This window comes from Copidosoma floridanum, unplaced genomic scaffold (genome assembly GCF_036245765.1).
Source record: "Copidosoma floridanum isolate Cflo_tuat_1 unplaced genomic scaffold, Cflo_Japanese_pri ptg000019l, whole genome shotgun sequence".
Classification (NCBI taxonomy): Eukaryota; Metazoa; Arthropoda; class Insecta; order Hymenoptera; family Encyrtidae; genus Copidosoma; species Copidosoma floridanum.
In genome coordinates, this window is record NW_028321896.1 from 20,411,097 (window position 1) to 20,431,200 (window position 20,104).

Sequence of the window (20,104 nt, forward strand, 5' to 3'; positions counted from 1 at the left end):
AATTACTATAGTACAACGTGTAGTATTATTACGTGTACAACAAGTGCACCCATCATCACTTGTATATACCAAAAAATTCAGCACCTCTAATTAACTCTCTAATATCATGGTAGATATACAATTACATTGTAATATGTTAACGCAACGCGTGTCAACGGTATACGTAATATCGTATACACGCGGTACATAAGCAGACACCGCATTTCGACGTAAACACTCCCGCATCGTCACGCGATAATACGATTATATATAATACGCCCGTCTGTCAGCGCAGTACCTACATATTGGATGTGTATATAATTATACATACACCACCAAATGAACCAGAGCGGAGCAACAGTGGTAGTTCGAATCCGGTCCTTCCGCGATGAATCATCGCGACGCTGGAGCCAAAAGAGCTTTATATATATACGTAGGAGGGTAACGATTAATCGGAGAAGAGCATCAGCTGACGGTGGCGCGAAAGCAATGGTCCGCCCCCTTTGTTGGGTGATACCCCAGCGCACCTGTATCATCGATCATCATCGCGACTCCGTCAAAGCTCACCTCCACGGCAAAGACATAATTATAACCGTCATTGTACCGCAGCTGAGAAGACCCCACTCCTAGTGTGTATATAAGTGTACGCGTATCGGGTCATCATATATCATCGCTATACGCGGAGAAGGTCACGCACGGGGGGAAAGATTAACGCGAGATTTCGTACACTCCGACACTCGAGCGTCGCCGGAGCTGCATTATGGAGCCTCTCTCGACGTGCGGTTATTCTTCCGTCACGCCTCGAGAGATTAATACATACGGTTGATTAAGCAGATACCGCGAAACTATGGTAAATTTGATAACGTTTAATAATGGAGGTGTGAGATTACCCCAGTGGTGACCAAAGTTTCAATATTTCGGTGATTGCCGGGACACGAGGTGTGTGCGTAACCGTACCCATGATTTACCGGTGCACGTCAGTATAGGCAATAAGATATCTCACAGACGTAGACTCGGTAAACCGAGCGACTTTTTGTATACGAAAGACTCGAGTGCGACGAGGTAATTTCGGGCATGTGTAGGTGCTGTCTTTACCCCCTCGTCTCGAGGAGCCAGTGTAAACGTGTGTACCTGTAGGTGTGCGGGCCGACGAGTTGATTACACGGGCGAATTTCGTGCCCAAGGATTTACGATCGCGGCCGCTTATCGATCTCCCCCTCCGCTCGGAACCCGCCGAGCTGAATTACCTCCCCCGCGTGTATACTTTCCCGGAGCGTCTTTCGTGCTGGAAAATGAACGGTTTAACCGTGCTATGAGCGCAGTAGAACAATAAAGAGGAATGGAAGAATGACGGTGCGTCAACTTTGGGCTGACTCGGTTGATGGCCCGGTAGATCACTTTTTTTTTTTTTTTTTTTTTTCCATTTGATTGTACTTACGCGCTCACCGGAAGGTTGACGGAGGGAGGGATAAACATTTGGTTTTGTTTTCTCTGGAGCTCGACGGCGACGTCGGGGAGCACGTGGTTCGTACCTTCAAAATAACACGATCGGTAGCGCGTTCGGCACCCCGAGGTTGGATCAGCCGATCACGCGCTCCTGGAAGGAGAGGGATCGAGGGGGGGTTGTTTGGCTCGATTGATGCTCCGACGGGGCGAAAGTGTCGGGAAATCGGCACGTGTCTGTACGTGTGTATAATATATAGGCACACGGCAAACAGAGACTACACTCGGCTGTCGATCGCCTCCCACGATTACAAAGTCTCATCCCAAAGCGCACTCGAGGCGGCTGATGAGAGGGTATATACACGCACGAACTGTGTGTCCGTATATAGCGGTACATTGCGTCAAGTGCGTGCCAGGAAATTGCCATCGTCGAATCTCGATCGACTTTCTCTCGGTATATGGTTTTGTCTTGCTTGTGGTTATTTCTTTGTTCGCCCGGCTATTTACGAGATATTGGATCTTCCCCCTTTGGGCCTCCCCACCCGTCAGTCATGGCAATTATTCGATCACGGCCATTTGAAGACGCGTCCGCGAGACACTCGAGCTCGAGATCGGAAAGAAAGAAAAAAAAAAAAAAAAAAAAAAAAAAAAGTCAATCGTGCAAATTAACAAATTTGCATTGAAACCTTCTCTATTGGGGGGCCAATTGCAATTTCACCCCAACTTCGACTCTACGGTTGGTCCGCTTCCTCCATCGATTAATTTTTCGAGCTAAAACTCTTTAATTGAAGCGAACTTTGCAACTTCAACACTGTGTATACCTGCTGCTCTGTCGCTCGGTATATATTTTGTAGCTATATATTTTGCATATCCCTTAGCTGGAGTCTGGAAGAAAATCAATATTATGTATAAAAAAAAAAAAAAAAAAAAAAAAAATTATGTTACAGGATGCTGGGCAGCGTGGGAGGCCGGCACGTTTCGACGCGCCGGCGGGGCAGCAGTCCAATGGTGCGGGGACTGTCGGGCCTCGGCAGTTACGGGGCGGGCGGCCCGGAGGGCGCGGGTGGCCTGCCCGCCTCCGACGCGCCCAGGTACGCTAGACGCCGCACCGCAGTTACCACCAGCGACCACAAGAATTGCGCCCTCGTCCAGACCCGCCTCAAGCTCGGCGACATCATGTGAGTTTTCATGGACTCTCGCTTATTTACATACAATACGATTTCATACCCATTTCAATGCCTTTACACGCAATTCGTGATAGTTGTACGATCGTACAATTAAGGTAATCCACTGGCAACAAAAAAAAAGGGGGGGGGGAAGAATCGATTTCTTTTCATTCTTAAACGACCCTTGCTTTGTCGACTCGTGTGACGTATGTTGACACACACATTGGCTGCCACATGAAATTAGTAAAAGTCATTGGAGTGCAATAGTTTCAATGCCGAATTAAAATTAAATACGGCCAAAATGGCGCTAAAGTATATTGGTCGGCGAAGGGTGAATATTAACGACCCTTCGCTCGAACGTAACGAAGGACAGAATAAGCGTATGTGTCGTTACAAATTATTTACCCTCCACCGAATAATTACACACCGTCCCACTGAGCCCTTTTTATTGGGCGCGTGGCGGGACCCACGCGTGTTGCAAAATAGAGACACAAAACGTCGCCTCGGTCTCAACAAGTGTTCCTCGGTATACGTATACCCTCTCTTTGCACCACAACCGTCGGTGAAGATATAAACGGTAGATGAGCAGAAATGAGCTTTTAAGGAGCTTTGGTACCACCTCGTTTGCGGGGAAAAGGGGTAGGGTGCGTTTCTACTTTACTGATATTTTTTTAAGTTGGTACGGGTATAATTTTTCTTACAGATAATAGTATATCTAATGCTTATTTCAAACTGGGAACAGTATCATAATTACCTGCGATTCCGATTTATATTTTTTTAAACAAAAAGATGGCTCCCATAAGAGGCTATGTTATTCTTACATATTTTGGTGATCAAATACTCAAAAACGGGACGGTAAAGAATTTTGAAAAAATTCCCGTGGGCTTAGATTCGTTAATAGTATATCATATTACAATTTCGTGCAATTCTGCGATTTCCTTGTTTCACTACCAAACCTCCTTAAATCTTGTACGTGCCGTCGGTAAAACCCCCGAGTATATAATATTGTACCGACACAGGGCAAATAACTTACCGACGGTACAGTAAAGCAAAAAGCTCTGTCACGTGCCGAGCTTGTGCAAGCTCACCCGGTGGGGCTTTCCATAGAGCTTTTATCGACCAACACCGACTCGTGTACCGTTTGACCTACACCCCCGCTCGATCCAGTCCGCAGATGGCGCCGGTGTCCCCGTACTTACTCCTGTTTCGTGTTCTTTGCGCGATTATACTTACGGAGGCCCGGCCGATCCACGTACATATACTGGAAAAAGCTGCACCTGTACTGAGTGTACCATATGTATATGCGAGACATGGTTCAGCAAAGCGTTTCCATCTCCCGTTTGTGATGATGTATGGATATGTACACCCACGGGGCAAAGGTATCGATTGCTCTTCGATTGTTTGACCACCTCCAGCAGAGGGAGGGCAGCCCTTATTTTTAGCTCGACCCGCTCGTCCACGCGATCATACACACCCTACGTGTACGCGCGTTGATCTCCCCCCCCCCGCCCCTATATGGCGCGTCCAATCAGCTTTTTCTTCTCGATATACATACACATATGCGCGCGTGTGACTGTATATGTATTGCAGTGTAGCTACGGAGGAATTTTAACCAGAGTAGGTATATTGCCGTGCGTTGCACCCCCCCCCCTCCCCCCCACATTGAGGCTCTCTGTGTGTACTCGGCGTCGACGTTTAGTGCACCCCTGACGACGACGATCCATAAAGACGTCGGGACGGAACGATACCGTACCCTCCTCACCGCCGTCGTTGCTCTGCCTGCTTCTTTACGGGGGGTCGGGAGGGCGGAAAAAGAGAGGGAGAGGCCGAAAAATCAATTCCCCGCGACCAAAGCCTCCCTCCCTTTCAAACATCCTCTCTGGTCTTTTCTTTTTTTTTTTTTTTTTTTTTTTTTTCCATGGTGTAACATACACATGCCTACCGTGTGCTTGCGCGGAGATAAAAGTATATATATATACCTCTCTTGGGCCGCACTCGGGAGTACTTTTTCCGTGGGGGTGCACTCTCAGCCCTGGGCGTGTGTAGAGTGAGATCGAGAGCTAAACAATGGGAGGGCGGGAGTCTCGAGTATTGTATGAAAAGTTGATGAAAGCTAGGCGGAGAAAGGAAAAAATTGGAAAGAGCGCGTCTGAGAGTCGGCGGATATAGTTGCTCTCTCTCTCCGAGACTTTTATGATATATACAATGGTGCATGGGCAAGGTGTACGGAGCGGGGTGATGCGGGGGTGGCGCACGCGAGAGGAAAAAAAAATAACAACAAAAGACACGCATGTGCTTCTATATGTACGTTTATATGTATGTAGAGCTGATACTTTGCCTCCCGTGGATGGGTAACTGCAGCCATATACGTGGAGTATAAATATATATATATATACACGCAAGGGGGAGGCAGGGCCGGCGCGGTGCTGGTGGTGCCTCCGCCACTGCCGCTGCTGCCGTGAATCAATACCCGCATTGCGCGTGCCAGCTCTGTTGCCCTCTCCCTCGCTCGCGCGCTTGCCTCGGAATAAGAGAGAGAGAGAGGGGGGAGGAGCTTTCGCAGCGCAAGCTCACCTCTTTTTCCTCCTCTACTTCGTGTCGTGAGCCTCTTCTTCGTCACTCTTTGCTCAATGCACCTGATACATTGAAAGGAGTGAATGCATGTTTTTTTTCCCCCCCCCCTTTTTCTTTAGAGTAACAGGGTTGCCGGGACTCGTCGTTGCTTTTCGGCTGTGCGGGGGTGCGCGAGTCAAGAGCGCGGAAAACGAAAGCAAGTTTTAATCGCTGTTTAGCATCTTTTTTTTTTTTTTTTTTTTTTTTGTGGGAACCTCTACTTTTTTTTTTTTTTTCCTTGGAATTCACGGAAATCTTGCCGTTTTATGATTCTTTCAACTACAACTCTCAATCAGGTGGACTCGCTTTCATTGTGTCTCGATGCTGAGGGCACATTAAAAAACATTTTTCAATTTATCCAAATCTCGCGAAGAGTAATTTCTCTGGGATATGTTGGATAAATTCAATCGACATAGCAATTTTAAAACATGTAGGTAAAAGCCACATCAGATAAATGCAGCCGAATATTGCTGTTGTACATTGAATATATGAAAAAACAAGAAAATCAAAACGCTTGCATTATAAAAACCAATGGGGTGCTAAATTAAGCGAGACTAATAGTATCTGAACGATGAAAAAAAAAAAAAAAAAAAAAAAAAAAAGAGGAGACAAGCGAGTAGTAATTATACAAGTGGTTGAACGAGAGAAAGGCTCGATGGGGAGCTTTTTTGCCCCAATCTCTCGTGTTTTTCCTTTATTCGTCGTAAATAGAGAAAAGTGCGATGCGAGCGATTGAAACAGGAGCGCGAGCCTCCTCTTTCGTGCTCGATACATGGGACGTCGAGTTCGTGACACACGAAAGGGCGGAATAATTATACCAACGACTGTCGTCGACGAATATGTCAATAAACCGACACGATATTTGTCCCCCTCCTCTCTCATATCAATATTTTAAAAAAAGAAGAAAATGACGTCCCTTCTTTTTTTTTTCTCTCTCGGGCTCCGGAATAATAAAAAAAAAAGAAGAAAAAAAATTGCTGAAATCGCACCGAGAGGATCCCGAGAGACTTTTAACCTACATAGGCCGAGATGGATTTCTTTTTCACTTCGTTCCTTCCTCCTTAAAAATCTGCAACACGGTCCACACTTCCGTGGCGACAGCTCTACTTGGGTACTAGTCTGCAACGATCGCGATTCGGAAAACCCTTCGTTAACCAAAAGGGCGAAAAGTAAACCGGGATATAAAGCGAGAGAGAGCAGATGTACATCCGATTATTTGGCTGACGGAGATGAGCTCTCAAGGACTCGTATCCCAGAAAAAACGTGGTCCCCGAGTGTTTTTGCCACGCGATTAAAAAATCGCTTCTCGAAGGGGGGGGGGTGTAAAAGGATGCGAGAGCCACTGCACCACGTTGTATATGTACATGCACCTACTAAAAAATACATTTTCTCATTTCCTCCGCTCGCGTTCCCTCGCGCGCGCCTGCACATGTACACATATCTTTCCACATGTGCACCCATCGTCATTATAATGTACCCGCCTGTCTCTTTAATTAAAGTCTTTTATTGCGCGTAAATTCTCTCCGGAGGCGGGTGTTCTCGTAAACACGAGGGCCTCCTCTCCCCCGACCCTCTCTATATAGACACGCCACAGATCCCTGTCACGAGTATACCTATGGATGAAATTTAATTCAAACAAGCTCGCGACGCCCTTCCAAATATAAAATCGCACCCATCACGCAAGGTATGATCCAACCATACGAGCACTCGTTATTTTATCGTAAGCGTATATGGCGCATATATGCATATAAAAGAGGGCGGATACACACACACAGAGAGAGAGAGAGAGACGAGGTCGACAACAGCTGATGCAGCAGCGGGGGCGAGTTCGCGCGGCCAGCCGTATAGCGCAATGTGCATCGGACTTACGAAGCCCCACGCGGTGGAAACGCGTTTCGGAGCTAAAAAAAAAAAAGAGTACATGTATGTATGTATATGCGTATCGCAGCGGAAATTTCACTGCAAAGACGCGCCGGCGTCCTATATTTTTCGAGCTTGACCTTTTTTTTTTTTTTTTTTTTTACCATGGCGTGCAAATGGAAATCGCATTACCCGGGGAGGCGTTGTAATAAAACATGTTATCCGCAGATACAGCTGGCCTGCGACTGCCCTATAAATTGATTGGATCGGGCCAGCGATGCGCTCGACGATTAGAGCAGTTTAATTTAATTTTTTTTTGTTTTCAGCTGCACTCTCGCCGAGGATGAGTTTATTCAATTTCTGCGTGTGCGTACGAGCAGCTCTGATACGGCGTTTGAACGCGTGGGTCGGGCCTTTTTTTTTTTTTTTTAATTCCACCCAAGCGCTGCGTGCGTGCAAAGTTATTTTTAGCCGTGAGCTTTCGAGGAAAGGGTGAAATTTTACCAACACGCGCCACGGAGCGATGAAAAATACTGAGTTACTTTTACAATTTTTTTACCGAGTTTCAAAATTGCATCACATGTATAAGGTAATACAGGTACTTTTCGTAAGGCTTTAGTGCAAAATAAAAGAAAGAAAGCAAAAATCCGATTAAATCCAAAATTGTGTATATGTATACAGCCCGAAAGGGTCATCCCTCAGCGAGATTCGACAAAGCACACCCAATAACCCGGAGAGGAGGAGCTCGGTACGCGCGACACTACTCGACCTTCGGTTCCACAAAATCTTTTATTCGTATCATCCATGAAGTGGATGCATGTACCGCGTCAGCAACCTTTCAAAGTCAGGTGTCCGGATTAATCCGCTCTTTCCCCTCGACCCCCCCCCCTTATTTTCCGTCCCTTTTCTCGCGTGTGCACGTGTGTGGAGGGTGTTATGAATTTCCAAAAGAGAATCCATCCCCCCAAAGGGTACGATCGGCGGGCAGACGCAAGCGGTTGAAAGGAGCCTTTGATCGATGTATCGGGTGATTCGATTAAAAAGAAAACTCGACTGCGCAAGCCTGTAATCAAAGAAAATCCACGTACACATAGTTGTACATGTACACCTATCGGCCGAGCTGACAAAATCGAGTTGATTATTCTTTGCGTGGGATTATACATCGTTAGTACATTGTTTCATTAAATTTCCAGTATCGTGGGAGCGCTAAGAGGTAAGTTTGGGCTACTATTTACACACACACTTCACATTCGCGTACTCAAATTTTTAAATAGCAAAAAAAAAAAAACAAGTATTCATATGGATGTTGGATATAGGTATTGACCTTTTGGTTCTCATTCAATGAGGCAGTGAGAAAACAAAACGTATATTGACGTACATGATACTATAAAAATGGTGTTTTCAAACTCGCGCCTTTCCCCATGGCCCATGAGGGACCCAAATGTCGGACATTGTCTCTTCGGGGTGCAATGTGCAATCCCACGGCGCGTCATAGAGACATGCTCGGACAAAGTTCGCCCCGTTCACGTGGGCATATAGGAAAGACCGATGCATGATGAAAGTGAAAAAAAAAAGTACATCAAACCTCTCACTCACGGGCTTAAGCGTCGGTGTCTTTCCTGTAAGGAACGGGGCGAACTTTGTCCGAGCGGAATAACAGATGGGCGGCCAATGGCTCTGAATGGCTCGATGTATCGCGCGCGCCTTCGGACTGCATCCTTATGGTGTTTTCGAGCGACTGCTCACGTGTTTTCTCTTTCCATCGCTGTGGTCTGGGAGAAAAAAATACTTACTTTTCGAGTGATCCTCAACGCTGTTGATATGTTCCCTGCTCAGCGGAAAATTTACGTATATACGTGTGGGTGTAGAAAAGGCTTCATAATAATTTGAAAAAGTAGAATTGAACACATCAAACTTACATGACCTTGTGTGATATATTTTCTGAGGATACGATAGACTTTGCTTTGGGACGTTTAAAATATGTGCATCAACTTTTATTTTTTAATCACATTTTTTCATTCAAGTTACTTCGCAGCTACTATGTTTATTTTAAGGGTTCATTGCTTTTATTCTTTTTCACAAAAAAATTGATAGTGTTAATTTGATATCAAATATACAATTTATTCGAAAAATTTATTTTTGAAGGTTGAATACGTACACTAACCAAAAAATTACCAGTAACCTGTCATTTAATCAAGGGGGTCTCTTTTTACTAAAAATATATCACTCAATATTAATACCAAAGTGTAAGTAATAATTTGGTTCTTAAAAAAAAATATATCATTTTTATACGGAAAAACAATATTGATTTACATGGTAGTTAGTATAATAAAATCATGTATAATTAAATCATAATACAATATTTTATTAAGAAAAGTAATTTTTATTTTCTACAAACAGATACAATAATTGAGTTTACATGTATAATACGTTGTTTAAAAATTTCAAAACTCATTTTTTAAATTCTATTCCATTGTAATGAAAAAATAACTAGTCGTCTGATTATTATGTTAACAATAAAAAAAAATATATATATATATATTTCTAAATGATATTTTAAAGTACAAAGACAATTTTATTTTTTTTCGTATTGATTCATGTTTATTCTAAGACTAAGGGATCTAAAGCCACTAAAAAGCTAATGGTAAAGTCACCAATGGGCAGTATATTATTGTCGGGGTTCCTAAGGTAGCTTTTCGTTATAAATGCCGGTATTTTAATCGAAAAACACGAAGGATCATAAGCACTTCCCACCTTTGAAACTGCCTCTTCATTCCTACTGTTTAGTAATGTTGCCTTATACAAAATGCCGTTATGACATACCATGTTGAGTAGTCCGCCAACCATCTTCATTTCCAAGTCAATGTTATCGTCAATTTCATTTGATAAGAGGTAAAGAGTCACCGTGTAAGACGACTTGGTTTTTATATCAAATCCTTCTCTAACAGTGTGATTCAGTTCCAATTCGAACGATGGAGATTCGACCACACCTTCCATCATTTCATTCATGGCAAAGAAATTCGTAATGCCCCATACAAACGATACCTTATCGTTGCGCGCTTCTACTTGCTCCATTAAATCCACCGGCGTTGCATTCGAATAATGTAACAAAATAACTGCCAGAATCGACAGCATGGCTGCTTTGTAGTGCTGCATCATTGGTTGCTGTGTGATAACCTTGTGGTTTCGACAATACCCGATGTGTGTGAGACTAACCGGTACTTGTACTTATCGAACGAGGCACAGAAGAGCTACTGCACACGTCCGATCGTGACTCCAGCCAAACATCAACTGTACACCGAAGTTTTTTTCCACGCGTTCGCTACTTGTTGCTTTTCTCGAATACTAAGGATGATTTAGGGGAGGATGCAGTGGAAACGATATACGAGAAGCCGGTTGGCTGAAACGAACAAAACAAACATCGGTTGGAGCTGCTTTCCCATGGGATTCCAAAGTATTCAATGGTCTCCGGATAATCTCTCGAAAGGAGACCCAACTTTTTTGACCTGCAATACGAGAAAATCCAGTAGCGGTGTAAAGTTAGGGCAAGCAGCAGTTTCATTGGCCACAAACCTGGAGGGGATAAAACGATATGCAACAGACCCATGGCGTCGATTGAGTGGAACCCAACTGTGTACTTGACGAGTGAAACAAATAATAATATTTTACATTAGAGACATATTACAGTTAAGTACATGGTCCCTGAATTCCATTAGCTAACTTAGCTACTGTAATTAATAATATGATATAGTTCAGTGTAATAGTTGATCTTTTCACCTACATTTAGTATAAATATGTTAATTTTTTTTTTTTTAATTTAATTAGGTAAATTTAATCACCAAAACAACACTTTTTAATAATTCAGTCTACATTTACATGAATTACAAGTAACTAAAAAATTAAATACTTCCAGAGCTAATTGTTAAAATAAAATTACTTTACACGAACGGAAATTCAGTAATCCGTCACAGATTAAGTTGGAATTTAGATTTTGGTAAAGTAATGTGTTGTGAAAAATAGTCATCGTATGCATTTCTAGATTCTGTTACGTGCGGTACGATGAAGTATCTCCACTTGTAGTTGCTTACATACATTTACCATGATTTCCTGGAAAACAGCGTAGTAAGAAGATCAGCGTACTTGTGAGAGGGTGTGAAAAGGGACAGATGTTTCCTTAGTCGAAAATCCGCAAGAAGCAGAAAAATAAAAGAGATAACAGCTTATTGGGGAATTTCCGAATTCCCTGCGTTGTATAAGGAGCGGTCCCTTTGAGTATTTTTTAAAAGTATAACACCATTTGGTACATTTGCAAAATTGGAATACCTATTTCATTAATTTTATTATACATTAACTTCATTCATCTAAAAATGTAGATTAAGAAAATCATGGTCGCATGTAAAAGAAAACAATTTTTAGCCACGACATAAAAGTTTCAAAATTCCAGAAGTATTAGTCGAACATATCAAACTTACCAGATTTTTTATTTTTGTTATAAAGTAAAATTTAGTATGTCACATAAATCGATCATTTTAGATGAATTGTAAACCAAATGTATAATTTAATTGAAAAAATTATTTAAATAGGTCAACTACGCACCTTAATGAAGTGAGTCAAATAGAGTAATGACACCATATTTTTGTTGTGTTAAAATGTATGAGTAAAGTGACATTAAATCAAGGGTCTCTTGTTACTGAGAATATATTACCAAATGTTAATACTAAAAAGTAAGTAATAATTTGATTCTCAAAAAAAAAGAGATAACATTTTTATACGGAAAAATAATATTGAATTACATGGTATAATAAAATCACAATATTTTGTTAAAAAAGAATGATTTTAATTTTCTACAGGCAGATACAATAATTGAGTTTACGTATACAATATGTTGTTAAAAAATCTCAATACTTACTTTTTGTATTTTATTTCAAAATCATAATAAGAAAATAATTACTTGTCTAATTTTCATGTTGATGATAAAAAAAATGATATTCTAAAAAAACAAACATAATTTTATTTGATTTCGTATTGATGAACTTTCACTGAGACTTTAAGAACGTAAAATTTTGAGCAATAAACAGATTAATAAAAGATAGTGTAAAAAATATTTAGTATAAATTGTTGCCATAAATTTTTCCAAACTTTTTTTATCATTTAAAGAATCCTCTTGCTGGTATCTTGACGCTTTTTACAGTCCTTGAAGGCTTTTGTATCAGTTGAGACGTCGAACGCAATGTCAGCAACAATAGTTAACTTATCATCGGGTAGGAGGTCATTCTTTGGATTCATGAGAAAATCTTTCGTTACAAAATTTGTTAGTTCAACAGTATTTGACCGACTGTTAGTGTTACAACCAATCTTCGATATAACTGTTTCATCCATACTATTTATCAATGATACCTTGATTAAAAAAATTTTGGACGCTTCCAAGAAGGGAGCAGACATATAATTGTGATGCAGCTTCATTTCCACGTCGATGCTATCATCAGTTGCAGTTCCTTTAAGGCGCAATTTCAATTTGAAATTATAAGCCAACATCAAATGGAATCCTTCCATAATATACTGTTGAAATTTTATTACAAAATTTGGAGACTCGATCGTATCATTGACTGCACTCAAATCGCTGAAATTCGTAATAATCCACGAACGTGTCGCCTTATCACCACTTGTTACATCATCCATTTTATCCATCAGCGTTGCCCTCGAACAATGGAACAAAATAACTGCCAGAATCGACAGAATGACTGCTTCGTAGTGCTGCATCATTGGTTGCTATGTGATAACCGTGTGGTTTCGACAATACCCGATGTGTGTGGGACTAACCGGTACTTGTACTTATCGAACGAGGCACAGAAGAGCTACTGCACACGTCCGATCGTGACTCCGGCCCAACATCAACTGAATATTTAAGTTTTTGTTTTTCACGCATTTGCTACATGCTGCATGTTTTGGATGATTCGGGAGAAAATCTAATGGGAACGATACTCGAAAAGCTAATTGGCTGAAACAAACAAAACAAACATTGGTTGGGACCACTTCCCATGGGCTTCTAAAGTATTCAACGGTCTTCAGATAATTGCTCGAAAGGAGACCCAACTGCTGTGACCTGCTACATGTAGAGTTAAGGTCAGCAGAAACATCACAAGTGTTAATATTACAAAAAGTAATAATATTTGTCAATTATTAGCCTGTTAACAAGCTGAGAATTTTTTTTTAAAAGTCAAAAAAATTTACTATTCATTTGCTCAAAACAAAAAATTATTCATTCTGTCGAATTGTAGAATAATTATTTTTCAACTTTAAAGATACGGTTTTCACCACAGTTGAAAAAATTTTCCAATTCAAAATTTTGTACGTATCAATTTATGTTAATAGTTTTATGTGCTCAAATTGTCAAGACAGTTCCACAGCAAAATAGTGATAAAATAAAAATTCCTCAAAAATAATTGCTAATACCAGTGAGTAAAACAAATTTGAATATTGTACGTAAGAGACATATTACAATAAAGTAGATGGCCCCTGAATTCCATTAGATAACTTAGCTACTGTAATTAATAATATGATATAGTTCGGTGTAATAGTTGATCTTTTCACCTGTATTTAGTATAAATATGTTAATTAAAAAAAAAATTTATTTCGGTAAATTTAATCACTAAAACAACACTATTTAATAATTCAGTCTACATTTACATGAATTACAAGTAACTAAAAAATTAAATACTTCCAGAGCTAATTGTTAAAAATAAAATACTTTACACGAACGGAAATTCAGTAATCCGTCACAGATTAAGTTGGAATTTAGATTTTGGTAAAGTAATGTGTTGTGAAAAATAGTCATCGTATGCATTTCTAGATTCTGTTACGAGTGGTACGATGAAGTATCTCCACTTGTAGTTGCTTACATACATTTACCATGATTTCCTGGAAAACAACGTAGGAAAAGACGACGTTGTCGATACACAACCCGTGCGAGGGACTCATAAAAGCTATTTTGTAGGCTTGGGAGAAAGTTTGAAAAGGGACAGATGTTTCCTTAGTCGAAAATCCGCAAGAAGAAGAAAAATAGAAGAGATAACATCTTATTCGGGAATTTCCGAATTTCCTGCATCGTATATTCAGCGCACTGTGTAGAAGCCTTTTGAGTATTTTTGAACAGTGGAGCACCAAATCTACTGATATCAAATTGGAATACCTACGTAATTATTTTATTATACATTAACTTCATTCATCTGAAAATGTAGATTAAAAAAATCATGGTCGTATGTAAAAGAAAACAATTTTTTGCCACAATATAAAGGTTTTAAAATTCAAGAAGTATTAGTTGAATGCATCAAACTGACCAGACTTTTTATTTTTGTCATAAATTAATTTTTCTTACGTCACATAAAATTGATAATTTTTTGTTAATTTTATGTCAAATATACAATTTATTATAAAAAGTTATTTGAATAGGTTGACTATGCACACTAATAAAGTGATTTAAATAGAGCAACAACAGCATATGTTTTGCTAAAAAGTATGAGTAACGGGATATTGAATTAAGGGTCTCTCGTAACTAAAAATATATTCTAAGTACTTACAAGATTCTTAGCAAAAAAGTTCATAACATTTTTACATGGAAAAATAGTAGTGATTTTAATGGTAGTTGGTATAATTAAATCACAATATTTAAAACAAAAAACAATTTTTATTTTCTGTAAGCAAATACAATAATCAAGTTTACTTATACTATGTGTTGTTAAGGAATTTCAATACTTATTTTTCTAATTTTATTCCAAGATTACAGTACAAAAATAATAAATTGTATGATTTTCATGTATATCATACAAAAAAAAAAAAAAAATATTTCTTAATAATATTTTCAGATACAAAGATAATTATATTTTATTTCGTATCTATTGATTTTCACTGAGACCTCAAGAACGTAAAAATTTTAAGCAGAAAACAATTTAATGTGTTACAGTGGGGTGTTAAATAATAAATTGAATGTAAAATGTTGCCCAACTTAATTTGCAAATATCATTTCATAAACTCCTTCACAGATATTTAGATGTTGTTTACAGTCGTTAAAGGTGTTTGTACTTGATTGCGATATCAAAAGTGATTTCAAAAACAATAGTTAACTTATCATCAAGTAGGAGGTCATTTTTTGGATTCATGACAAAGTTTTTTGTTACAAAATTCGGCAATACAATCGAATCAAATGGAAGTTCAGTATTATTTGCCATCTTTGTCACTATCATTTCTTTCTTACTGTTTAGCAACGATGCTCTAATTGAAATGTTATTGTTATATGCAACACTAAGTAGACTATCATGCAGCTTCATTTCCAAGTCGATGCTATCACCAATTGGATTTCCCGTAAAGTGCATTTTAAATTTCACAATGTAGGTCAATTTCATATCAAATCCTTCCATAATAGTGTGGTTTAACCTTATTACAAAATTTGGAGACTCGATCGTATCATTGACTGCACTCAAATCGCTGAAATTCGTAATAATCCACGAACGTGTCACCTTATCACCACTTGTTACATCCTCCATTTTATCCATCGGCGTTGCCCTCGAACAATGGAACAAAATAACTGCCAGAATCGACAGAATGACTGCTTCGTAGTGCTGCATCATTGGTTGCTATGTGATAACCTTGTGGTTTCGACAATACCCGATGTGTGTGGGACCAACCGGTACTTGTACTTATCGAACGAGGCACCGAAGAGCTACTGCACACGTCCGATCGTGACTCCGGCCAAACATCAACTGAATATTTAAGTTTTTGTTTTTCACGCATTTGCTACATGCTGCATGTTTTGGATGATTCGGGAGAAAATCTAATGGGAAAGATACTGGAAAAGCTAGTTGGCTGAAACGAACAAAACAAACTGCTTTCCTATAGGATTACAAAGTATTTAACGGTATCCGGAGAATCGCTCGAAAGGACACCCAAACATTGTGACCTGTTGTATTTAAAGTTAAGGTCAGCAGTTTTGTACAATTATTTCTAGAAATACCGCAATCGCTAATATTACAAAAAGTAATAATATTTGTCAATTATTAGCCTGTTAACGAGCTGAGAATTTTGTTTAATAGTCAAAAAAGTTTAGTATTAATTTGCTCAAAACAAAAATTATTATTCATTCTGTCGAATTATGGAATACCTGTTTTTAGATTTAAAAAATATTAGATTTAATAAAAATTGTTTTTACTGTAATTTAAAATCACGCTCAAACCCTTTTATACTTATAGTTTTATTTGTTCAAATTGATATAGACTGTTTTACGGCAAAACAGTGATAAAACAAAAAAATAAATTCCTTAAAAAACAATTGCAGATGATATTTTATTTTATTTTTTTTAAATTAACGAATTATTAGCTTTGGATTTTATGTTACGCACGTTTTATAAAGAAAGGTATGAACTAAAAAAAAAAAATTTTAATCAGTGAATTCGATTAGCTTTGGTTATGATTCGGTACGTTAGTTTATATTTTTATCTACAATGATAAATGTGTTGAGATTTCTAGTTGAATCAATAAGAACTGAATAAATTTACACGAATTACATGTGACTAAAAATTAAAAGGCTTTCATTGCAAATCATTAAAAATAAATACGATCTTAACTCGGCTCAACACTAACAGAAATTCAACGATTTATCAGAGATTTGGACAAAGTAATGTGTTGCAAAAAATAGTCATCGAGTTCTGCTCAATAGGGTTCGATGAATTCTCTTCACTTGTGGTTGTTTACTTAAATTTACCATAAAGTTGCTGACAAACAGTGTAGGAAAAGATTCACACGAGTTCAAAAGATGAGCCTCCTCCGACCCGCGCGAGGGACTCATAAAAGCTATTTTGTAGGCTTGGGAGAAAGTTTGAAAAGGGACAGATGTTTCCTTAGTTGAAAATCCGCAAGAAGAAGAAAAATAGAAGAGATAACATTTTATTGGAGAATTTACGAACTTCCGGCGTTGTATAGAGTAGCGGCCTTTTGAGTATTTTTGACAAGTGGAGCACCAATTCTACTAGTATCAAATTGGAATACCTAAATAATTAATTTTATTGTGCTTTCCCTTTATTTGCAAATGTATGGATTAAGTTCTATTTAATTTTAAACTATTTTTAAAAATTTAAGGGTTGTAAACATCTCTAAGCACCCGTTAATATATCCCACAAAATTTACTAATACTTTTTAAAGAACTTCTGTTTTGTAAAGAATACAATTTTTTTCCGCGGTAGAAAGGCTCAGAAATTCTTTAAAAAAGTATTAATTCAACACATCAAACCCACCTGACCTTTTATTTTTGTAAATTTGCCGGGAATTATATGTACCACGTAGAGCCCCTACCCACTTGGCATTTCAAGCTCAAAATTAACTTCCTTCGCCAAAGTTTTACGCGTTTGCTCCAAGGGATATTTGATTTATATGTATATCATACGCATTACGGGTTAACCGAGATATCGTTTTTTTATGTGCTAAATTTTGTCAACTGACACCGCGTGTATTTGCATAGCTGGTATAATCAATTTTTGGAAAACGGATGATTTTTTTTTTTTCAACTTTGTAGGTACGTGAATTTCTGGCAAGTAGCAAGACGATGGGAATTATTTTTTTGGTCCCAACAAACATATTTTTCCCAACTTCTAAATGAAGTACGCGCCAAAATGTGATTCGCTCCACTAAGCCCCCAATATATAACACCCGTACCGCAACCTAGTGGACCGTAGGTATACAGTAAGTACATTAGTAGCCACAGTCGTTCTCGATTTTTTTTTTTTTTTTTTTCTTTTCACTCACACGGAGGTGATGTGTGCGTGTATCGCGAGACATTGAGTAAACAGGCGCGCCTTTGACCTCTGCGGGATTACAACCGCAAATCCTTCCATTGCCCCGTACGGCTCGATTAATTTCACCGCGTATTGAATCAGCGCAAGCTCGCGTGTTTTTTTTTTTTTTTTCTACTTCACTACTACGAGTAACAGTCGCGTCGTTGAGCTTTTTTTTCGCCCCACAACGCGTCTATGGGTATATCCGCAGTGAAATTCATCTCATTTTTATCGACAGGAAATTCCATAAAGTATATCATCCGTGAAACGTATATTATGTACTGCCCAAAAAACTTTACTTTCCTCTCGCATACAAAAAAAAAAACAAAAAAAAAAAAAAAAACACGCCGACGGACGCTCTAGTTGACGCGGGGGCTTTCGAAATGTTTATCCCCGAGGTTCCCTTGCCAAGAGGGAGCTTCCACCTCTGCTCCCGTTTTGCACTCTCGCCCCGATTTGTCGTCCAAAACACACTAGTTTTTTTTTTTTAAAAGACAAGGGCTCCGTGCTTCCGAGTTGGGTGCTTAGGAAAAACAAGCGCTGCGCCTCTTCGTTCTGATTCTTTGTGCACCAGTTAGCACTCGGTTATTTACACCTACGCGTATATATAGTCATCAACTTGAGTTTCAGTGAGGTGTATAAGATACATAGGAGCCAGCGAGGCGCGAAAAACGCGTGACGCGCGAACGAGACGAGACAAAAAGAGCGTCGTGCTTTTCGTAAGCCTCTGGGTCGGCCGTGCAACGGGCACAGGTAAGCGCAAGGCGGCCCACTTTTGAACTCGAGGCCCTTTGGTGCTGCAGCATACACAATATATACATATATGTGTGCAACAATATACGGCCAGACAATGCAAAGGTACGGGTATTGACGGCAGGAGCCCGAACAAAGGGGCGAGCTCTCTCGACGTCACTCGCGAGATTCCATGTATAGAGACCCGCTCGGCTTGAACCTACTGCGCACAACCATCAGGTATATGAGCGTATCGCGCGATGATCATGATGATGATTTTTCCGGCTCGCCGAGCTGAAGAAAACCGAGTGCCCGGTAACTACCTACGGCACAAGTTTTTCGAGCTGTCGTAGATAGTCGGGAGAGCATCTTCCTTTCCCCCCCCCCCCTGTACATATTTATTTGTGAAAAAAAAAAAAAATCTCTGGTTTGCAGAATAATCTCATAAGTAAAAGAGCTTCTTACCGAATTTCTATCTCACGAGTGCTTCTCAAGATATTTTCAATTGACTATTTGTGTATTTTGGCTCAACCGCAGAGTTTGTTTGTTAAAATTTTCAATAAAGTACTTTTGTCTTTGCATTCACGTGCTTATAATATCGTAGCACAGTTTTTCAGGACACACCACCGTGCAGAGGACAAAGAGCAGTCAAGTAAAACCATGTGGTGAGAAGTTGCCCAGGAGTGTACATATATATACATATATGCATCTACAGACGTGCAGCTATTAGGAGCTGCTGCGAAGGATGAGACGGGAAAAATAAGCGATTAAAAATAGACAAGAGAGAGATTGGACTAAATATCAAAATCGTTGGTTAGACGGTGTCAACTATAACTAAATCTCCTTAAAAAAAAAAGAGAAGAGCTATGAAAAAAAAAAAAAAAGTAAAATTAATACGCAGCTGTGCTTTCTCGATGGGTAAACATACTTTCATATATCCCTGCAAAAGCGCAAACACCCACATGGACAGAGAGAGAGAGAAATTTACGATGGATAAAGAAGGGGTCGCGCACCGCATGAAAATATGATCCATCCTCCTTCCCCCCTTGGCCAAATACGAGAAGTCAGCCACTGCACTCATCCTCCGTCTCTTTTGGTACACAAACATATATATACACGCGGTATATATACGTACCTCACATACACGATCGAAAAAAAAAAAAAAAAAAAAAAAAAACAAAAAAAACAAAAGGAAAAAAAATAGAAAGGGGGAGAAAAATAGTTTTTACGCACAAGGCATATAGGTATGTATATATAATTATATCCACACGACTGTCGGATGATGACTCGACTGGCGCCGAGGCGCTGGACAAAACGGGAGGCCAGAAATTGGGCCACGGAGCACCAGCCGGATGAAACGGAAAATGGAGCAGGCAAGATAAAAAGCCCACCCCCCGCCACTCACGACACTTTGGTCGCCCAGCATCCCAACTCCCCTTCTTTTCATCCCCCACGCCATGGGAGTTCTCTCTCTCTCTCTGTACTGCGATAT

General features: G+C 39.6%; 1 protein-coding gene across 2 annotated transcripts in view; it reads left to right on the plus strand.

Annotated features, from left to right (window-relative positions):
- Positions 1-2,370: 2,370 nt before the first annotated feature.
- Positions 2,371-20,104, plus strand: part of cac (calcium voltage-gated channel subunit cacophony) — an 86,776-nt gene continuing 69,042 nt past the window's right edge. For both annotated transcript variants that reach the window (XM_089593355.1, XM_089593356.1), the window contains exon 1: positions 2,371-2,600. In XM_089593355.1, coding sequence (XP_089449481.1) covers positions 2,371-2,600 — 230 coding nt within the window. The remainder of the gene's footprint in view (positions 2,601-20,104) is intronic.